This window comes from Engystomops pustulosus, chromosome 1 (genome assembly GCF_040894005.1).
Source record: "Engystomops pustulosus chromosome 1, aEngPut4.maternal, whole genome shotgun sequence".
In the NCBI taxonomy this organism is placed as follows: Eukaryota; Metazoa; Chordata; class Amphibia; order Anura; family Leptodactylidae; genus Engystomops; species Engystomops pustulosus.
The window spans coordinates 88,548,064-88,570,253 of NC_092411.1; the positions used below are offsets into that span (position 1 = coordinate 88,548,064).

At 42.1% G+C, this 22,190-nt stretch overlaps 1 protein-coding gene across 4 annotated transcripts in view; it reads right to left on the minus strand.

The window, feature by feature from the left end:
• The window catches only part of ASPHD2 (aspartate beta-hydroxylase domain containing 2), a 39,366-nt gene extending 19,994 nt beyond the window's left edge, over window positions 1-19,372 (minus strand). Inside the window, exon 1 of one of the 4 annotated variants that reach the window (XM_072146949.1) lies at window positions 19,268-19,372. Coding sequence is in view for 1 of the 4 variants with exons in the window: in XM_072146976.1 (XP_072003077.1) it covers window positions 19,160-19,233 (74 nt within the window). In the remaining 3 variants the exon portion in view is untranslated. Of the gene's footprint in view, window positions 1-19,159 lie in introns of all 4 variants that reach the window. The other 3 variants (XM_072146976.1, XM_072146956.1, XM_072146966.1) reach the window with 3 other exon arrangements.
• Window positions 19,373-22,190: the final 2,818 nt, after the last annotated feature.

A 22,190-nucleotide genomic window follows, 5' to 3' on the forward strand; every position in this document is an offset into this window, starting at 1 on the left:
GGACTTGTGCCATATAAACTGCACCCACCCAGGACGCACCACACACTGCAGTCAGTGAGCCAAGTAATGTTAAAAAGACTATTAAAAAGCACTGAAACTATTCAGATGTATGACAAAGGCATATTTGAAATAATCCCAGAGGCTATTGGAATAGGTCACTATGTAAAAATTACCTTCATAATGACAGGGTCCCTTTAAATTCTGAAGCTAATGGTACCAAGAACGGGATGCTCGAGGAAAAAAAATGCCCAGAATGTAGAGAGTCAGAGCGGGTGGAGGTAGTAAAGGGTCTTTAACAAATTGTTGCATTCAAGCTGTTTTCCATCAGACATCCCCTTTAAAGCTAGTTGTGTTTACACCCACAGCACACCAACTTTCTCTTCTATATAAATATTCAGTGATCTCAGGGAATTTAATAAAATATCCAAGAAAATGACACTGTGTATATATAAACAGTTGGGGAAGTATATAAAGCAAGGATACAGATATACACAGCACTTCAAAGCACAACATTCAATTTCTAAAGATTCCTATGTTATAAGCAGCGACTAATTAAGTATCCTAGAAAAATGCCGCCGGATGCAGAAGACTTGCCTTCCTAATTGTACAGTGGAGATTTATATCATCTAAGTATAAAAATGACAATAACTGTGAAAAACAAGACTCCCAGGCATCAGTATGCATGATAATTACTACACATTGCATTATTAACAACCAGAAAGTGACATCTATATCTCAGCGCATAATAACTGCTTCCGAAATGTGCCAGAGATTCAACACATTTTCAATATTCCCCCAAAGAAGAATGTGATACAACAGACATCGAAACTGCTTAATACAGCCCTTGATCCTTCTACAAGAGCAATGTCCTAGTAACACACAAAACAAAGTGGTTGGTACTCAGTGGTCAGCTTCACAATATAACATATAATAAAAACATTTTGTAATAAATTGAATTATTTGCAGTTTCAGCCCTTCTGTAGGGAAGAGTGAAAAAGGTATGTTTTCAGTAAATGTATTTGAACCCTCATCAATAATACAGTCATGTGATATAACCACAGGATTACATCATCTTCAGACTCACATCCACATAGATCCATTATTTTTATAGCTTTTGTGTAAGATGCTGTATTATGGCTATAATACAGTTATAAAGAGATTAAATATGGCATCAATAGTAAACGATTTGTTTCCATCACATGCCATACTAGAGAAAGGCAGTACAAGAAAATAAGAAATGTTTAAGGCGTAGTAGTACAAAAGTCACAGGGATACAAATTGCAGTATCTGAAATCAAAACTCAGTGGCATAGCCTCCTGCTTGTGTCTTCACATATTTTTAGAATCTATATTTTCAAGGAAATATACCATACAGAGTGTTGTACACCAATGCCATCTTCCGCAAATTATTTACGCCAGCTGACGCCACAAGCTCTCTGGCTGGGGAGGGAGGAGGCAGCAATAATGCTAAACAAAGTCAGGAGACAGTGCCAGAAGGGCATTCTGTGATGTATGCAGGAGCCACTGAGGCTCATTTTCTCCAATTTTAAAATTTCTCCAAAATTAGGCAATTAGAAGATAAAAAAAGAACGGCCCGTTTCAGGGGACACTCACCAGTGTGTAGGGTGCCCAATATTGCATCCATGTGGTAGGTTTTATTTAAAATTATTTCTTTTAACTTTGAAAAAAAAAATTAATCCATGGAGGTTTTAAAATAAGAAGGTATTAATTAAAAGTGGTGTTAGCGTCAGAAAAGGTTATAAAAATCAGATTGTTCAAGACACCGAAGATCCCACTAATTGAAACAGCCACTGTCATCTCAACCAACATCCAGACTGAGGAACTATAGCTCAGCTCCTATTCACTGGAGCTCTACGGAAGTCAAAATCAGCTGATCATTGGGGTGCCAAGTGATGGGCTCTCATCAATCACATATTAAAAACTTCTTCCCATACAAAGGTTATTCTACAAGTTATCTCAAAATCCCATTTTTTAAAATTTTTTCCCGGTGACACTCCACCATTTTGGATTAACTAAGACTATAGTGAAAAGGATTATCACACGGTCCTCCCAGTTGGCAGCAGTTAGTACAGTCTCTGGCTGCCCATGTGATGCCCTCTCGGTGAATCATGGGTAACATAGAACACCACACATTGTTGGAGAACTCACAAACACAGTCATAAATGTGTCTTAAAAGTAAACAGGAGGCTTCACTGAAGGGAAGTAAACGTCTCTCACACTCTGCACTTTTAATATGCAGCGTCACTTTAACTTGCAGTTAATTTACAAAAATACATTTCAGGATATTTTCCCAGCTCCTCGGATACAAAACCATTTATCGAATTGTGTGTTATGTGATGATAGTTTGTAATTTCTCACCATATCTGATAGAATTCCTGCCTTCCTCAGCAGAAGCCATACTCTCTACTTCACAGTAATTAAATGGAACACACTGGCAATAAGAAGATACAAATTACAATAGAACAGAAAGTTCCTCCATAGTTTGTGCAGAGATAACAATTCTCTTTAATATTATGTTAATGTGGAAGTTATATACTTAATCCAATCCCTTCCCTTCCTTGGTTGAACTTGATGGACATGTGTCCTTTTTCAACCGTATAAACTATGCTAGCATTTCAGAAAACCACTTCTTTCAGAAGACACCATCACTATCACCTTTATCCAAACCAAAGTTCCTGTTTATTCCAAAGGTAGGGGGTAATTTAATGGCCATCTTCTTAAAGGACATCTGCCACTAGATTGACTGATGGTAGACTTCCCCAACTTACTTGATCATTGAGGTCTCTAGAGGAAGGACCCGGTTTTGTTTAGTGTTGGAACGGCTGTATTCGTGGGGGAAAAAAAATATGCAAATGAGCCTAATGTACTCAGGGCAACATTACACCTCTTGGTTCTGCCATCTTATAGTCTATGCTCACTTAATATTCCTCCTCGTCCTGCCCCCGATTTGCAGACAGCCAGTGACTTCATCCAGCTATCAGCAAGTCTCGTGCATGCATGATCATCATTTCATGCGTGATATTTACAGACAACTGGGTGACGGCACCGGCTAAGATGGCCAATTTGCATATTTTTATAAAGTTATTTCAATACAATGGACAATGACTGCTGCTCTTGTGAAAGTAAAAACGATTTCTTGTCAGCAAAAGTTGTGTGCTAGATGGAAGTCTGTATGTGGGAATCGAAAGTCTTTGAACAGAGGCAGATTCCATACTTAGACAATTTTGTGTGTGTCACAAAAAAAACAACTAATTTAGATACTGCAAAATATAAATATATGAGTGACAATGATAAACCACGTTGCTGTAGATCAGATCTCATCCCCAGTTTCATAAATTATCTACCTCTGGACTTTCTTTATATAACTTACAATATGAGTTATCTATTCTCTTGGGTTTTATACTACATAGTTTCCAGTTAGCTTTGCCATGGCTTACAAATCACACATATTTTTCAATATTTCAGTCGCCTAAAACACAGATTTTAGCACAAAGCATCCCCCACAATTACTCTATACATAGAGCCACTCATCCATATATGCAGACAAAGCCTCCGATCAATGTTTCCCCAAGGCAGCATGTAATTTGTCTGTAAATTATTCACGAGACTGTTAGAACAAACAAAAACTATCAACTTCATCTAGGGCTATTCTATTACCTTAAAGAAGGAAGGCGAAGCCATGTCTGCTTTATGCCTGGGAATAAAATAAATACTTAATGGCAGGGCTCACAATTCCCATATTCCAGGAAAACATACACTAAAAGAATTCTTCATTGTTCCCAATAATAATACTCTGATTTCCATTTTTGAGGAGCAAGATATTTTCAATAATACAAATATTAAAATTTGTAATTTTAAAATTGTAATAAATGGCTATTTATTTAGGCCCTCAGACCAGGCTTTTTTATATAATTAATTTTTATTAAAATGTACTTTGATTTATTACCGACATTTTTTTTAGTTTTATATACACATCATATGTAGCAGTAAGCTGATAGTAAGAGCCGATTAGATGACTGTTACCAGTGATCTGCACACACAGACATTCAGAGAGGATGTACATGGCCCGACGTCATTGGATCCTGCGGCATTAGTGTGCAACGACAGCCCGATCCTGCTGATGGCACCAGACAGGGAGGTTTCTAGCCTACTTGGTTTACAGAAAAGTGCCCTCCCCCCCAACACATACTGCTTTGAAGGGAACTTGTGATCATATTTTTACAAATGCAGGTAGTGACAGGTTCCTAAAGAGCTCTATTAACTGACTGACACCCTTCTTTTAGCTAAAAATCACAGAAGGTTAGGGGCGTGGCGTGATGTCTGGAGAAGGGGCCATGCCCCGATACATCACATGATGTGCTGGAAGCCATCCTCCTTAATGGATTAACTACATGGTGTGCTCAGCCCGTTTCCCTGACTTTCACACTTGGGTGATTATGTTTTGCCTAAAATGCTTTTAACAATTGACATATTTTCGATAAAGAAAAATTGCTAAATAGCAAATAACAGCGTGGTGAGCGTTTCATTCGTATGTTAAGGATTATCAAACTGTACACCATGCATATATCTGATCACATGGCAGTATCATGGCATGATTACAGCATGCCTCTGTGGACTTCAGCTCCTCCCCATACTCCATGGAGGCTGCCGTGATTTCATGTGATCAGATAAATACATGGGGTAGACTGTGCAAATGTAACAGGACCTTAGATGATGTCACCCTAGTCACATGACATGAAGTGGCCAATGATGTAACAGAGCTCTAACTCAATGTTCCACATACCAACAGTTCTGCCTCACTGAGACTTGTGAATCAGGAACTAGGAGGCAGAGCAATGCAAGTAACTCATGATATGCAGGACTTCATTGCACTCACATCGGGTGAGTTGCATATAAGTTTACAAACTGATTTTTAACATTGCAGCAAAGGAAATGGACTATATAGGGATAAGGACAATGATTTTAAATAAGCTTTTAATTATTTATTTTGGGTGGGTTAATTTGCACGACAGGCTTTGTTACATGTTGCAGAACCACATCATGCACACCTCAGCTGCTGCTGAACCTCATAATATTCATGTACACAAAAAGTGTGCTTTGGCCGTGACTTGCGAGCTAGCCACACAAACAGTGTTTAACTTATGGCCTCATTGACTTCTATACTTTTATGATGTACATACACAGTGCATTGAGCATCACCGGGATTGTGCTGACAAGCGCACTGCGAAATATAGGGCAGGTCTTATTCCTGTCACTTACTATGGACATCAGAAAGGTGAGTGACACTTACCCTGCCAATATCAGACGGCCACAAAAAACGGGAAACAGCTAATTTCTTGTGACCAGCAAAAGTCACATGTTTATGTGCACAAGGCCTTAACACAATGTAAACACAAAATAACATTGGTAACGTGGCCCAGTACTACACACACAATACATATGACACACAAATAAAACACACATTTCTATACACTTACAGCCTGTGGTGGAGGCAGAAGTCATCTAAATTGATCAAGACTCCCCCTGGTTCAATGGATCTGGACTTTATTACTGATAATAAAAGAGAAGACAGCAGAGGAAGCTCAGTGTCTGCACTTTGTTCTGTATCCCGGCAGACATGCGAGCGGAGAACCCCTCCCCATACTCACAGACTGGACGGCTGCAGGAGAGGGAGAGGCACAGTAACATCCGTCGGGTGTGACTGGAGCATTAGTGGTGTGTACAGGATTACCGGGCTTTGGCCACATGACCTACCATCAGAGCAGCGAGCTGCAGCATTGGAGTGTCTGCAGCTCATCCCCAAGACTGAGGGTGGAAGGAGAAAAGCTCTGTGCGGATTTATCCGCATGGGGATTTTTTAAATGAGTAAAAATGCCTGTGCAAGTGTATAAGATGCTTGTACAGGCGTTCACGCGACCTGACTTTGCTCCTTTCTCTATGTTACTAAAAGGAAGTCATATATTTAGTACGAAAGAATACATAATCACCATGATCTGAAGCCCCTTAACCTGTACATTGGAACCAAATCATAAGTTGGGATATATTAGGAAGTTGATATGTGAAGCATACGTAAAATGGACAAGCAAGAAAAATAGGCAACTGGTTCAAAACATGTCAAAGTTTTGAAACACAACATGTGAACTAGGCCTCAGGATGTAAACATGACATTCCTTGATTGGAACCATACAACTGAGTAAACTTGGGAAGGGAGCGTAAAGCATTGCATGACGGTTTATTTATACAAACTCTCTACCGGTCTCATCTTGCTCTTGTCATGTTTCACTCACTTGGCCTTGACCCATTCAAAGTTCTTTTTTGCACCACAAATCCAGTAAATATGAGACAAGTGTCTTATCATTGGGTCCAACCAATGGCACATTCAGGGACTACAAAAACCGAGTCCCCAAGTGCTACATTTAAACAGTGTGAACTGTACACTCATTAGTACCCTTATTTTTTTTTTTCTTCACACAACCTTTACAGGATAATTGGATAACAATTAGCAGGTTTAGTTCTTTAATCTAGCATTGTATTAAAATAATTCAACCCAACTCTTCAAAACCATGTGTTCTGTTTTGTAGTGACATGCCATTCAGCACAGATCACCAAGTCAAGGCCTCAGAGGTGACTTCTACACAAATAACATTACGGTATTATTTTAATAATGTAGTGTACCAGAGCGCAACTCCTGTGGCTGGGTCTAGGTTGGCACTTGTGCACAAGTGCTAATTTATATGTTTCATGAGGTGACATGTACTTATGTAAACTGTGTAATGTATTCCATGCACCATTGTAATTGGTAGGCAGAGAATGGGTTACACACAAAAACTAGCAACAGTGACACCCACAGTCTGGAAAAATACTAATACAGTACTATCTAAAGCAGTTCTCACCACAGATTTTACTAGAACTTGCTAGAAGGTATGCATAACATGCTAATGTGGGCCACAGTAACAAACCCTACATGTAACAGGAAGGGGAGGACTAATTATTCAGTTGGTAGTTCAAAAATCGGCTTTGGCAAGACATGTCTGTCTACTGCTGATGAGGGGAAAAAGGAGACCAAAAGGGGAGAGCTGCTGAGAGTGCAAAACAAAGGTATCTCAACGGTTAGTGGAAAATCCTCAATCCAAGTGGACTGGATGGGTGGCAGAGTTAACTTTGTCCTCTGCACCATATCTTTCTGGAATACAAATGTGAAGTTGTACAAAGACATTTAGATTATTCAAGGAAACACAAGTAGTAGCATTTGGCTTGGCCTAAATACTTAAGCAGAAAGTTTGGGAAAGCCAGGATTAATATTATATATTATTATTATATTACGGGATCACAGGGCTAACCAGCCTCCCACTCATAGTGAGGGTTTCAGAAAACTCCCTCTCCACCCACAAGCACAGTAACTAATTCAAGGCCGCCAGTATTAAGATCTACCGTATATGTAACTGGACTGTACAAGTGCCTGTAAGTTTCAGTAAAGGAGTTATTGTTACACAGCCTCCCTCCTTGCCTCCTTTTTGTCTGGTCCATCTGCACCTCAACATCATCAGCTGCAATAAGACTATTAAAGGGACCTAGACAGTTCTTTTAAGAGCCATCTATACCCTACTGGAATCTGTCATTGGTTTCTAATGTCATGCCCTATTTGGCGGAAACAGAGTATTTGAAACTATGAAAGGACTCCGCTTTTGTACAAGGTGTGTAGTCCATGGGATCGGGCCGAGCACCACATGATCGTGTGCAAGAGGCCTAAATCTTAGATTTCCATTAAACACTCATCACCTTGGTTACATTTAACTTGCTTGCACGCTGAAGCACACTAGCTGAATGGAAAGATAATGCAGGCTTGACACCATTATTTAGTGGATCACTCTGGGTCCTTTTCTCAAGATCAGTGGGGGACCTAGCAGTAAGATGGATAGTGGATAACCTACATAGTTTATACAACTCCTTTAATCATACCATAAAACCTATTTTTAGACAGGCCTTCTACCTCCCAGTCCCTTCCCTACATTATTCTACAAAGTTTGGTGCCTTAACTATGTAATAGTCCAAGGGCTGCATTCACTTGTTTTTGAACTCCGTTGTAAGGATACTTTAGGAGGATTCCTGACAACGGAGTACACCAATGGATCTCATATAGTGGGTAATATCCACCTGTCCAGTCCCTTGCCTGAAAGTGGGAGGAGCAGGGATTTGCTGCTGCCGATTATTGCGTTTAGTAACTGGTTTAGTAAAGTTAGGGCCTTGTACAAAATAGGAAATTATACCCATACAGATTGTAATCACTTTCCCTACTATTTCTATAAATGACTTTATCAGCACCAGTTCAACTCAATTATTTCTTCAGTTATTGTGTGAAATCGCCAGCTTTCCTCTGTGTAGTCTCCACATCTAGTTATAGCGGACTATAAGTGATCTTCTATATGTACCGCCTGGACTGTGAAGAGTTTTGGAATACGTATAAAGAATCAAATACAGTCGTATCCCATGTAGTCAATATGTTTTGACCTATAGAGCCAGACTGCAGAAGAAAACATTGTTGGAGTCTTTGTTCAGATGGTAATGGTTTAGCTGCAAAATCCACAGCAGAAAATGTTTTTCTTGTCTGGCTTCCACTTATATGGCTATAGATTTCAATGCCAACACTTGTATTTAGAGATACTGTAGCGACACAGGGAGAAATAATGACCGTAAAAAAGAAAGATGGAAAGATCAGGGTCAAAAGATAAATCATCCTATGGACAGAGAAGATGGAAAACTTATTTTTCACTCTGGACAAATTCCATAGCAAAAATCCCATTCACTCCCAGGAGGAGAGACTTTAGGTTTAATTAACCTATGTATTGCTGGTGAAGATGAGGAGCCGGGGGCCTGTTGTAGAAAGGTTATTTCTATTTTAAAAGATAAAAGGAAAGTTTTGCAGAGCTAAATGGAACATTCTCAGAAGAACAAAAGTGAAAAAAATACCCCTTCCTCCTTCACAATCATTTACATTTTTAGGATAACCTCATTCCAGGTCTCAAAAACCATCAAGCGGAAAGTGGGTTTATCAAATTTGTTTATTTTTAGGATACATTGAGAAAGTGTATTGCATCCATCCCTAGCTTCCACTGTAACTAACCATATATCACCTGGGAGACTCCCTGAACATTGGCAGCAGCCAATCACTGAATACATTGGGAATTACGATATGAACATAGCCTTATAAGAGTTATCCGGGTGTTAAAAATGACTGAGGATCGAGCTGGGCTATTTAAACATAATAAACATCTACTTACCTCGTCCGGCGCTGCTGATGTCCCGCGCCACGGTCCGTCTCCTCTGTGCGCCGGTTTGATTACAAGAGCGCACAGGCTGGCCGGAAGCTCCCATCCGACAACATCTCCCAGCGCTTACAACGCTGAGAGATAGGGACGGATGGGAGGAGCCAGCCAAATCGCAGACCGGAGGCTCCCTGAGCTCGGCTTCTGTGGCCATGTAAACAGGGGTACGGACCAAAAGGACCGCGGCGTGGGACATCGGCAGTGCCGGAGGAGGCAAGTATATGTTTATAAGTAATTTTTAACACCTGGATAACCCCTTTAAAAGGAACCTTTCATGAGGTCTTGACATATCAACCTAATGACTGGTTCCTGTGGTTTTCAGTCCAGTTGTAAGATGTTCATGTGCGGTGAGAAACGGCTGGACAGTAGCTATGACTGGGCTGTTACTATAGATTGTTTTAGTCTTTTTAGGAATAATCGTATAAATAAGAAAGGGGGAGGGGTTTGTTTATATGTGAATTCTTGCCTCAAGCCCGTCCTGCGAGATGACATCGGTGACGCAAATGAAAAGGTGGAGTCCCTATGGGTGAGATAAGGGGAGGGAAAAAGAATAATAAAATATTACTAGGGGTTTGTTATAAGGCTCCAAATATAATGGAGGCAGCAGAGAAAATGCTGATAAGTGAAATGGATGCGGCTTCAAAGCATGGTGAAGTACTTATCATGGGGGACTTCAATTACCCAGATATTGACTGGGGGGCAGAAACCTGCAGGTCCTTCAAAGGCAGCAGGTTCTTGTCAACAACAAAAGACAATTACCTGTCGCAACTTGTCCTGGAGCCAACAAGAGGGGGGGGGGCACTGCTGGACCATTTCCTAACCAACAGACCTAACAGGGCATCAAAACTACAGGTTGGGGGGAACACACGGCCAGAACACTGCAAACCTGGAGTGAACTGACATACTGAGTTCACTCCCGCGGTGCAGCGTTCGGGCCGTGCGTTCCCGGCAGCTTGCGTTGCGAGTGTGATGAGAGTTTATCGCATCACACTCGCAAGTGTGGAACGGGCCTTAGTATACGTTCATGTGAAAAAAAAAAAAAAAAACTATGTCCTGGCCTGGACCCAGGTGTAGCATACATTCGGCTCATTACCCTTCCCATCTGCACTGGGAGGTGTGCTGCAGGCCTTACCTAAAATTGTCTAAAATTTAGCACTACAGCCTGCAGAGTGGTAACTTGATGCCCCATTTAATATAATGGCCAGAAATGGGGTTAATCGTCATGTACGCACAAGTCACAGCTTATCCTTAGGTGACTTAATGAATTTCATAAGAAGAATGCATAAAAACCCTATGCAATATTTGGCATACCCAGGATATTTAGAAAAAACTTTATTTTTATACCTCATATGGTTAGGAATGTAATTCTTAGTTATTTTAAATACAAACGCCATGTGGTAAAAAGGTATTGGAAAAGTACCGTACTTCTCCTTCCCAGGAAATAAATAAATAAAGCCATTTATTTTCACGATTAGCAAATATTGTATGTGTAAATGTAAATAAATATGTGTATATGTAAATGAATTGCAATTAGTGCGATTAGAAATAGTAGAAATCCCGAGAAATAGGAAGCTGGAGTCACGACATGTAGGTTTTGCTTTATTTCAATAGTGTTGTATTGACAAAATATGCCAAAGAGAAAAGCGGTTTCTAGCATCCTCCCACTCAGCAGCAGCTGCTGGGACTACAAATATTTAATGCCTGAACATGCAGCAGACCTCCTCTGTTCCTGGCACCATCACACATATATTCTCTTCTACAAAGACAGGCAAAGAGCTAAAACCATGCATACAAATAATAGCGGGACACAGGCACCCCCAATATCCACTATATTTATCACCTCTGCTAAAATATCCAAAGGAAACTAAAAATAACAGAAAAGTGATAACAATGAGACAGGCCATTACTTGTAGGCCCATGTTCCACACCACGCTTTTCACAGCATTTCTATGTGTTCACTAATTGTGACATGTAATAGCTGCAGCTAATCTGTGGCCATATTGCTTATTACTGGCAACGGGAGCCATGAGGTCACCGATCCAGCGCAGGACGGCAGCAGACAATCGCTGTGTACATATAAAGAAATATGGGGAGAACACAACGCTGGATCTATGGGGTCCTTTTTTAAGCCTATATGTAGGCATTTTACAGCGAACCTGTTACCAGGAGTTTCATTTTTAGCTGGCGACAGTTTACAATAGCTTGTGCGATGCTGATTTTTTTTTTAAATGCCTTTGTCAGCATTCTGAATATTGCCACTACTTTATGAAACTTTATTTCACATTACCGGCTTCCTGCCAGCTGCGTGTGGAGCATCCTGAGGGGGTGGGGTTGTTAATCTGAAGCCTGCGTCTCAGCCTCCTGTCTTCAACACTCATGCAGCTTCCTCTACCCCTCATGTGCATTGTGTAGACATGGGAGGGAGGGAATGGTGTTGGAGAGGAAGAATGCATAAGGAGACTGAACACAGGTACACAGGCTGCGGCAGTAGTTCTCTGGAACAGGGTCTCGTTTTGTGATTAGTGGGGGTTTGATCAGTCGCGCCCACACCCACCAGCGTGTTATCCCCTATGCTGTGGATAGCTTAAATACTTGGGGCAAACTCACCTATAGCCTCTGTACATGGCCGCTGTATTCTATTGCATTCGATATCCAATGTTTCACATCTGACAGACCCCAAAAACACTCAGCAGTGCTACTCTGTACTAGCAAACCGGGTTTTTCCAAACTACTGGACAATATGAGCGAGTTCCCATCCTTATGAAGACATTACCATCAACCACAGGAAATCGTGATCTCATGGATGATCTTCTGACTTGGATGAGTAGTCATCTGTACAATACTTTCCAGTTTGGTTATTTCACTGCTTGACTTACTATCAATTAATACACAGTTTGGTAGAGGTCACAGTCTGGGAGAGTCAGCAATGAAGTGAAGCATTTTTACTCTTTAGCCACGAACTCCTTAATTACTTCCAACATTGGCTGGAAATAAAATGCGCACCATGGTATGATGTGACCTCTGGGTGTGAACATATGACATATTGATGGGTGTCCTCTGTAGAATAGATTAATAATCTATCTACATGCGTGCCCTTTCCAGACGCTACATGACCTATGACCTTTAAAGCTAATGAGAAGAGGAGGAGAGAGATTACATAATGTGAAATGGGATAATGTATTTCAGGATTGTAAGATGCAGATGTATAGAGGACATTTAATAGTCCATAGCATGATGGTTACAGACCCTTGTGTATAGGATGATGATAGAAGTGACCTCCGTGGAGCCAGATCAACAATGAGTAAACATAATATAAGGGTATAAAAATAGACGGCTGCTCCATGGACATGTGGAGATCTTTAATGTTTCCCGTCAGCTTACATCTCATATTCTGCAGCTATTTTAAGCTTTCTTTAATGATTTTCAGTCCAGAAAACCCACAATAATATAAAGTGCAGACGTTCTTGATGTTGGGGAGAGATCTCCATTTCATACACAAGTGCATCCAATAGGGATGGAGGAATAAGCTGCTGCCCCACGCTTTTCATTATTGGTTTGTGGTCACAAGGAAATCTTACCTCTTCTATTATAAGCCAATACACAACTATTTTATTGCTTTGAGAGGACTTGTGGACAGGACTCATATATATAATTCATTATCAGAGGCATTTGATATGGTATACAGTATATGGAGCTGTAATGGTATGAGCCTTCTGCCTCGTAGTTAAAACAAGCAGGTCTTTACCTTAGGCTACATTCACACACATGTATGGGGGACGTATATACGGCCAATATACGTCCCCCATACACTTGTATGGGTCCACGGCCCTGTACGGGAGCGGTATGTTGCGGCACCGTACCGCTCCGTAGCCCGGGAAAAGATAGGACATGTCCTATATTTTCCCGTGATACGGCGCCGTATCTTCCTATGGAGAGGGGCAGGGGTGAGCAGCGCTCATCCCCTGCTCCTCTCCGCAGCACCGATGTATGCCCGCCGTACTACGGTGCAGCGGGCATACATCGTGTGAATGTAGCCTTATATTCATTATCACTCTGTATCAGACAAATATAGCACCACAACATAATCACAAAATTAGCAGTGTCATTTGTTCAAGACTTGGACATATATAGATCTTAAATTGCTACCACTTCCCTTAGGGGTTCCAATGCTCCATGATCAGACTGTCAATGAGCAAAGCACATGCCTCATCCAGCAAAATCTCCCCATATGTACAGTGCAAAGAAGATCCTATTTGTCTTATTTCACAATAGCAGTTTGCAAACAACTATGCACAGATTTTCATTAATTTTGTTCCGATTCCTTAACATTGTGCAGACTTAAGTGGTGGCAGAAAGGAGCCTATGATGCCAGGACCGGATGGCGTGGCAGTGGGGGATTGGCGAGCTCCACACCCTGAATCTGCAGTAATAATCTATGTGCTGTGGACTGTAACCTCCCAGTGGTTGTGTAAGTCCCATGCATTAGGCAGCTCATGTAAATCCCGGTGGGATGACTGTGAGGGCGCGTTCACACGTTGCGTTTTGACCTGCGTTTTCATTGCGTCTGAAACGCATATACAACAGCTGATGAGAGGTGATTTGCCTAATTACATCACTGTAAAGATTTCCGGTTACAAAACGCATCGTAAATGCGATGTTAACGCATGCGTTGACATCGCATTAACGCATGCGGTTTGTTAACACATGCGTTAACAAACATAAACGGCAATGTAATTAGGCAAATCACCTCTCATCAGCTGTTGTATATGCGTTTCAAACGCAATTAAAACGCAACCAAAACGCAACGTGTGAACGCGTCCTCAGAGATTACTGCTTGTGTGTCTCTGGCCTAAGCATTAATAATCCTAGAAATGCTGGGTATGTGGCCATCTCTCATCTACAGTGGGTACAGAAAGAATCTGAACCCCCTAAATGTTTCTCTCTGTTTCATTGCAGCCAAATGGTAAAATCAAACAATTTCTTTGCTCATTAATATATACGCTACACCCCATCTTCACAGAAAAAAAAAAGAAATGCTAATTTATTAAACAAGAAAAACTGAAATATCACATGATCCTAAGTATTCAGACTCTTTGCTCAGTATTGAGTAGAAGCATCTTTTGAGCGATTAGAGCCATGAGTCTTCTTGGAAATGATGCAACAATCTATTTCTCATAGTCTGGGAGTCCTTCATGTGTTTTCTTTCAAACTGTATGCAGTTTTCATATGTCTTGCACTCAGTGGAGGCTTCTGTCGGCACGTTCTGCCATAAAGCCCTGTCTGGTGGAGGGCTGCAGTGATAGTTGTGGAAATGTCTCCCATCTCTGGAGCTCAGCCACAGTGATCTTGGGGCTCTTCTACCACAATTGCTTAGTTTGGCTTGATGGCCAGGAGTAGGTGGAAGAAGAGTTGTGGCTGTCCCAAACTTCTTCCATTTAAGGATTATGGCGCCCACTGTGCTCTTAGGAACCTTGAGTGCTGCAGAAATTCTTTTGTAACTTTGGCCAGATCTGTGCTTTGCCACAATTCTGTCTCTGAGCTGCTTGGGCAGTTCCTTAGACCTCATGATTCTCACTGTGAGCTGAGAGGTCTTATATAGACAGGTGTGTGCCTTTCCTAATCCAGTCCAATAAGTTTACTTAAACATAGCAGGACTCCAATGAAGGAGTAGATCCATCTCAAGGAGGATAAGAAAGAAATTGACAGCATGTGAGTTAAATAAGAGTGTCACAGCAAAGGGTCTGAATACTTATGACCAGGTGATATTTCATTTTTTTGTGTAATAACTTAGCAAAAATATATACTTTAATTAACAAAAAATAAGAACTTTATAAGAACTTACCAATTGGCTGCAATGAAACAGAGTGAAAAACTTAAAGGGGTCCGATAACTTTCCATACCTACTGTACAAGTCAGTTTGGCGTTAGTGTGTCTAAACCAAAATAGTAATATAAACTACACCATAGTAAAGAATCTTTTCAATGGCAAATAAAAAAATCCATTGTAATCTTCATATATTGGTTATCCATACCCTCCTTCCTTTTAAAATCAACTTTTTCAATTATGGGAATGAATCTGCAGCAAAAAGGAGCACTGGTAACACTTTTCAAAATGCAATGGATGAGCTGAAGAGAGATTTGCCTAATTAACTGACTTAAAATTTGCATTTAGAAAACACGTTAACGCAATGTTCATGTATGCATTGAGTTAATGCATGCATTAATGGGTGCGTTTTGTAAACACAACTGTTAACACCCATTTAATTAGGCAAATCTCTCTTCAGCCGATTCATTGCATTTTGAAACACATGCGGTCAATGCCACGTGGGAATGTGCCCGAGGGAGGCCATGTATAACAGATATAAGAAAATTACCACAGTCACAGTGCCTGGATCTATGAGTATGTGTCCTTGGTTTGCCATGCTTTTTGTTGATGGTAGGCTTCCTTTAAGACTGTAATGCAATTTATTGTTGTCAACTGAATAAGTAGGAGCCTTAGGGTGGTGGAGTTTTGAACCCATTTTTAGGCCGTTTTTAAGCAGTCCATTAAAAAATGCATGTGTTTTTGAAAGCCCATTCGTTTTTGACCGTTTTCCCCCCCAATTATCTTAATTAAGATAATAGGAAAACAGACAAAAGCGGTCAAAAAACGCATGCGGACTGCTTAAAAACGGTTTCCAAACACCACGTGTGCCACCACCCTTACTCCTTAGGAAAGGCCAATCCTGATCTCTGCTCACTCATTGGCTGCATGTACTATTTGCTCATCCCCATACAGTTTCTGTATGTTGGCAGAACACTGTCCAGTTTATATATGGCAATGTGCTACAGATAAAAAAGAATACAAGGTGCTACATAAAAGAAGTCATTTCCCAACAAACATTTGTCAAATGGACAACCCATAAATATAAGGAGGTTGACTAGTTCTGCTTAAATGGTTTGTTACATGGAACCGTACTTGAAGAAAAAAACAAAAAACACAAACTTTTAAACATTCAGGGCGCGTTCACATGTTCCGCTAGCGCCGCGTTCATAACGCGACGCTAGCGCACAGGGGGCGGAGTTTGGGGCGATCGCATATGCGTTTCCAGAGAAACGCATGCGATCGGGTTATTAATCGCATGCGTTTCCCGGGAAACGCATATGCGATCGGCCCGAGCCCCGCCCACTGTGCGCCAGCGTCGCGTTATGAACGCGACGATAGCGGAACGTGTGAACGCGCCCTCAAACATTCAGTATGTACACCAGGAAAGCTCAAGGTGTATACACTACACTTATCCATAGACTTATATTGGCAGATGGGGGCATCCTTTTTGCCTCAGTCTGACCAGTGTATGTTGTATACTGTGGAAAACCGGATGGAAAGCTACATCTTTCCATCCTGCTGAGCAATGTATATGCTTAGCGGAGGCCATTGGAGGAAATAAGCAACGGATGCAATGTATTGCATTCGTCACTAACCTCTGCTCAGTGTATATGCTCAGGTAGGGCCCAGAGATGTCACTGTCCAAGTATGGACTGTTACACCACTAAGGAAACACTCTGAACATCGGCAACACCCATCAGATTAGTGATCAGTCAACTATTTGGGGACGTCTACTAAGTGGTGACTTGAGGGCACATGTATTTTATTTTATTTGTAACGTAGTACACAAAGTTACCTCTATCCTTATGTACAAGAACAAACTATCTTTCTGGTCAGTAAATACTTAACAAAACGTGGTTCAAGAACAATAGGATACTAGGATTAACAGTACACGATAAAATGGGCTTTTAAAATTGCTTCCGTTGTTGTCCTTTTGCACCACTTTTGTTAGTGCTTCAGTTATTTATGTAGAAAATTGCACAGAAGCTGCTGCACTATTTTTTTCCTACTTTTACTAAACAGAAGTGTTGGAAACGGACACTAACAAAACACTTTAAAAATCCATTGAATTCAATTCCGTTGTTGTTTTAGTGGTGGAAGATAATAACAGAGGTCCAGATGCAGGTGTGAACTGACCCTTAGGGTGATGCCACAAGTGGTGTTTTGAACAAGTTTTTGGCCTGTTTTTAAGCTGTCCGTCAATAAACGCATGCGATTTTTGAAAACGCATCCCTATTTGGCATGTTTGACCAATTATCTTAATTCAAACTGGTCAAAAACGCATGTGGTTTTTAACGGACTGTTTAAAACGGGACAAAAAAGGCGTTCAAAATACCACGTGTTGAATCACCCTAAGGGTGAAGACACACGTGGAGTTTTTAGGCCGTTTTTAGTTAGTGCGTTTTCAGATCGTAAAAAACGACCCAAAAACGCCAGGTGTGTCTTCACCCTTAGGGTGCTTCATGCGTTTTTTCTGGTTTGAATCCGCTTTTCTTCATTAGTGGAAGTTTAAGCAGCTAAGAAAATGTTAATCATGCGTTTTCAGTGTGTTTAAAAACGTTCTAAGAACGCACTCATCACGAGCGTGATGCGATTTACTCGCATTGTAAGCTTTCCCGAATGGAACTGAACTCAGCATGTCAGTATAGTTCTGGACTCCAAGTGTTCGGCCCGGACATTCAGTCTATCGCATCACATTTGCTGGTGGGCAATAGGCTTTAAGGTAAAAGTGCTGGAGAACACAAATCAAGTCAATCTATCTCCCATATTAAAGCAGTGATATATGCAGCAATTCCATAAAACGGACTGAATCCCTAGATTTGTGATACATTGCCAAAATGTTGTGCACGTTAGGAGTCACTTTTGTGTATCCGGGAAATAATAGGCTTTTTACAGTAGTTAAGAACGTAGACAACTGGGGGTATTTCCTTGGAGCTCTGATTATAAAGATCAAGTAAAGTTCAAGTCCAGATTGTCTACGAAAATGGACCCGACTTCTATTATTGACGTTTCGGAATATTGTACTGGAAGAAGAACTGTGTCCTTGAACTGTTATTAGCCCAAGATCCTTTATTCCTTAACATATTAGAAAAGATTTATATATTTTTTTACAAAATTAGATAAGATAGGAAGATAAAGTTGAGATTAATTTCCCTTTTGTGTCCCAAAAAAAAAAAAATAATATAAAGACCTGAACTGCTGAATCTCCATGCATCAGCCTTGTACATATTATATCTCGTCAATGACGTCATTAATCCCCATAACATCGCTCGCCACGATGAATGATTGAGTTTTACAACAGCGCCATAAAAACTAACACATTTATCAAAAATTAGCGCAGCTCTTCAACATGGCCTGCGATTGGCTTACAGTTACCATGACAACAGCTGCAGCCAATCGCATATCATTTTCAACTTTTCTCTGGTTTAGTACAGGTAAAAAAAAAAAATTGCATTCCTATCATGGATAGAAAAGCAATAATAATATTAATATAATTTCTAAATAATACATTTCTAAAGAGAAAACATCCTGCCGGATACTAAGGGGCCGATGGTGCAGCCCCATTAAATGCACAGAGTATACGGTGCAGCAGAGAGCCAATCTGTATTGCGTCCGTATGAAAGCTGCCCTGTGCTGGGAATGGAGAAGGAGGCGGCGGATGGGGCACCCATGGGGGCCCCCAGCAGATGTGAGCGGCAGGACAATCTCTGTGCACGCTGCTGCAGATGGCTCTACCTGTTTAGCATACATATTACACTTAATCAGCCCCCCCATCCCCCAGACAGAGCCATGGGTGCCCCCCAGGCAGGACGAGGCATGACATAATCTGCAGTACATAACACACAGCCCTATGCAGCACAATGCACATCCATCAGCAGCCCCATAGGGCATCATGCAGTGCAGGGGCTGGGGGCTGCCACTCACACATCATGCACTGCTTCATTACTGTACCTGCCTTCTAGGATGATGGGAAGATCTTCTCCCCCTGTCACTCGCTTTCTGTCTCTACTCTCATGACATGACATGGACGTACATTGCAGTAAAATCCCCCTGACCAACCTGCTGCATTATCTCCGGCTCACACGGAGCCTTTAAATCCTGAAGCTGGAAGCTACGTCCCACTGGTGGGCGCTAGGACCTGCCGCCACGTCACCGGCACATGATGGCTCACGTGACGCGGAGGCGGGGCCTCGCACTGGTGCGCTCTCAGTAGTAGTGCTGAGCTCTACTATTGTGTACAGTGTTGGCTGCGTGTGTGCTGCGGTGCTGTGTATGTGCAAGGTGCATTCTGCAATACATGTCTGCATGCAGCATGGCTGTGTGTGTGTCTAATGTGCGTGCAGCAGGGAGCTGTGTATTTGTGTGTGTGTCTAATGTGCGTGCAGCAGGGAGCTGTGTATTTGTGTGTGTGTCTAATGTGCGTGCAGCAGATCTGTGTGTGTATGTCTAATGCGTGTGCAGCAGAGCTTTGTGTGTCTCATGAGCATGCAACAGGGCTGTGTGTGTCTCATGGGCATGCTGCAGGGCTTTATGTGTGTCTCATGGGCATGCTGCAGGGCTTTATGTGTGTCTCATGGGCATGCTGCAGGGCTTTATGTGTGTCTCATGGGCATGCTGCAGGGCTTTATGTGTGTCTCATGAGCATGCAGCAGGGCTTTATGTGTGTCTCATGAGCATGCAGCAGGGCTTTATGTGTGTCTCATGAGCATGCAGCAGGGCTTTATGTGTGTCTCATGAGCATGCAGCAGGGTTGTGCGTGCCTAGTGCGCATGCAGCAGGGTTGTGCGTGCCTAGTGCGCATGCAGCAGGGTTGTGCGTGCCTAGTGCGCATGCAGCAGGGTTGTGCGTGCCTAGTGCGCATGCAGCAGGGTTGTGCGTGCCTAGTGCGCATGCAGCAGGGTTGTGCGTGCCTAGTGCGCATGCAGCAGGGTTGTGCGTGCCTAGTGCGCATGCAGCAGGGTTGTGCGTGCCTAGTGCGCATGCAGCAGGGTTGTGCGTGCCTAGTGCGCATGCAGCAGGGTTGTGCGTGCCTAGTGCGCATGCAGCAGGGTTGTGCGTGCCTAGTGCGCATGCAGCAGGGTCGTGTGTCTCGTGCGCATGCAGCAGGGCTGTTTGTCTAATGTACATGCTGCAGGCCTTTGTGTATGTTTGTGTCTAATGTGCATAGAGCAGGTGTGTGTGTGTGTGTCTCATGCACATGCAGCATGGTATTGTGTATGTGCGTGTCTAATGCGCATGCAGCATGGCTGTATGTATGTTCATTGTGCATGCATTGGTTACAAGAAAACAGTATTTTTTGAACAGTATTTGAACAGTTATATTTTGAACAGTATTCAAAGTACACAGTCAGCTCTGTTGATGAGAGGGGGGAGGGCTGCAAGAGCCTGGAGCAAACAACTGGTTTCCACATTTTGCCCTGAATCAGGCCTTTTATACCAGCTGACTAAGATCAGGGATTAGATAGTGGAGCAGCTACTAGTTCCAGGGTCCCAGGGCCATATAGGCGTATGGTTATGCATATGGCCTATTCCCATGTGCTGGGAGGTCACCTATAGGCAGACAAAACAATTGAGAGGATACTACAGCAATTCTATTGTCCAGGATGTTAGCGGGAGGTCAGGGATTACTTTCAATCCTGCCCTTTTTGCCAGGTTACATCCCCGGTAGCACACTTCCACAGCCGTTTGGTTCCTTTACCAATTATTAAGGTCCCACATAAAAGCATAGCAATGGACGTGGTAGGTCCTTTAGTGAAGAGTATAGGATCAATACATCCTGGATTATTGTGGATTATGTGAATGGAACGCCTCCTCCTGAAATATTGCCAGTTATTCTATGTTTTTCCTGAACGGGAATTCCCAAGGAGATCTTAAAGGACCAGAGAACCACGTTCACGTCAAAGGTGATGAGGGAACTGTGTAAAGAGTTGAAAGTCCCCCAGTTCCTATCTGAACAGGAGGGGAAATGACTAAGGGTAAGGCTTCTAGGCCAGACGGCCTACCACTAGAAACCATCCTCCTGTATCAGGAGGACATATTGTTGGCCCTGCATAAGATGCTACTGAACTCCTTTGAGAAGGGTCAACTTTTTTTATGATGCCAGTATTATAGTATTGCTCAATCCTGATGAGGATCCACAGGATTGCGCCTCCTACAGACCTATCTGACTGTGGAACGCAGATTACAAGCTACTTACTAAGGTACTGGCATCTCACTTTGGGATGGGACTAGAAAGTAAGGAGGACTGGGCCTTGGCCTCACTAGATGCGGCCGAGGCATGTGACTCTATTAAATGGAATTTCCTGCTGCGTTCTCTGCACAAATTTGGATTTGGCCCTGCCTTTATCTGTTGGGTATCAAACCTATATAAGAATCCTCGGCCTATATCTCCCTCAACGGTCAACAGTTGGAAAAAGGGTGTCTCCTCTCTCCACTTTTATTTGCCATCTATATGGAACCACTGGCGATACAATTAAGGTTGGATCAGATATATAAAGGCTTTGTCCATGCATTGGGGAGGACCTTCTGCCTCTTTAGGCCAACAACCGCCTTCTCTACATGTCACACCCTGACAGATCCCTTGAACATGCTATTTCTCTCATGGACAACAATGGGGTACTTTTTGGCCTGCATATGAACTGGTACAAGTCCTGTGTCATCTTCCTATGCGACCCCAGGGACAGCCCGGAACTTGATCCAGGCAAGAGACTGAGAGTAGTCTCCTATTTTAAATGTTTGGGATTGACAATATCTAGAGATACATCCCTTATGTATGATTATTTAAATGTAACACCCAGGGGTGGACTGCGAATTTAAGTGGCCCTGGAAAAAACTGTAAAAGTGGCCCCGTTCTGTGGGTGGGGTCAAAACAAGTAGGCGTGGCCTTGTGGTGTGGGTGGAGACTCATACTGCCTCCTTGTAAAGGAATAACACTTTTATTTTAAAGAGAACCCATCATGCAAAATAACCCCCCTAAACTAAAT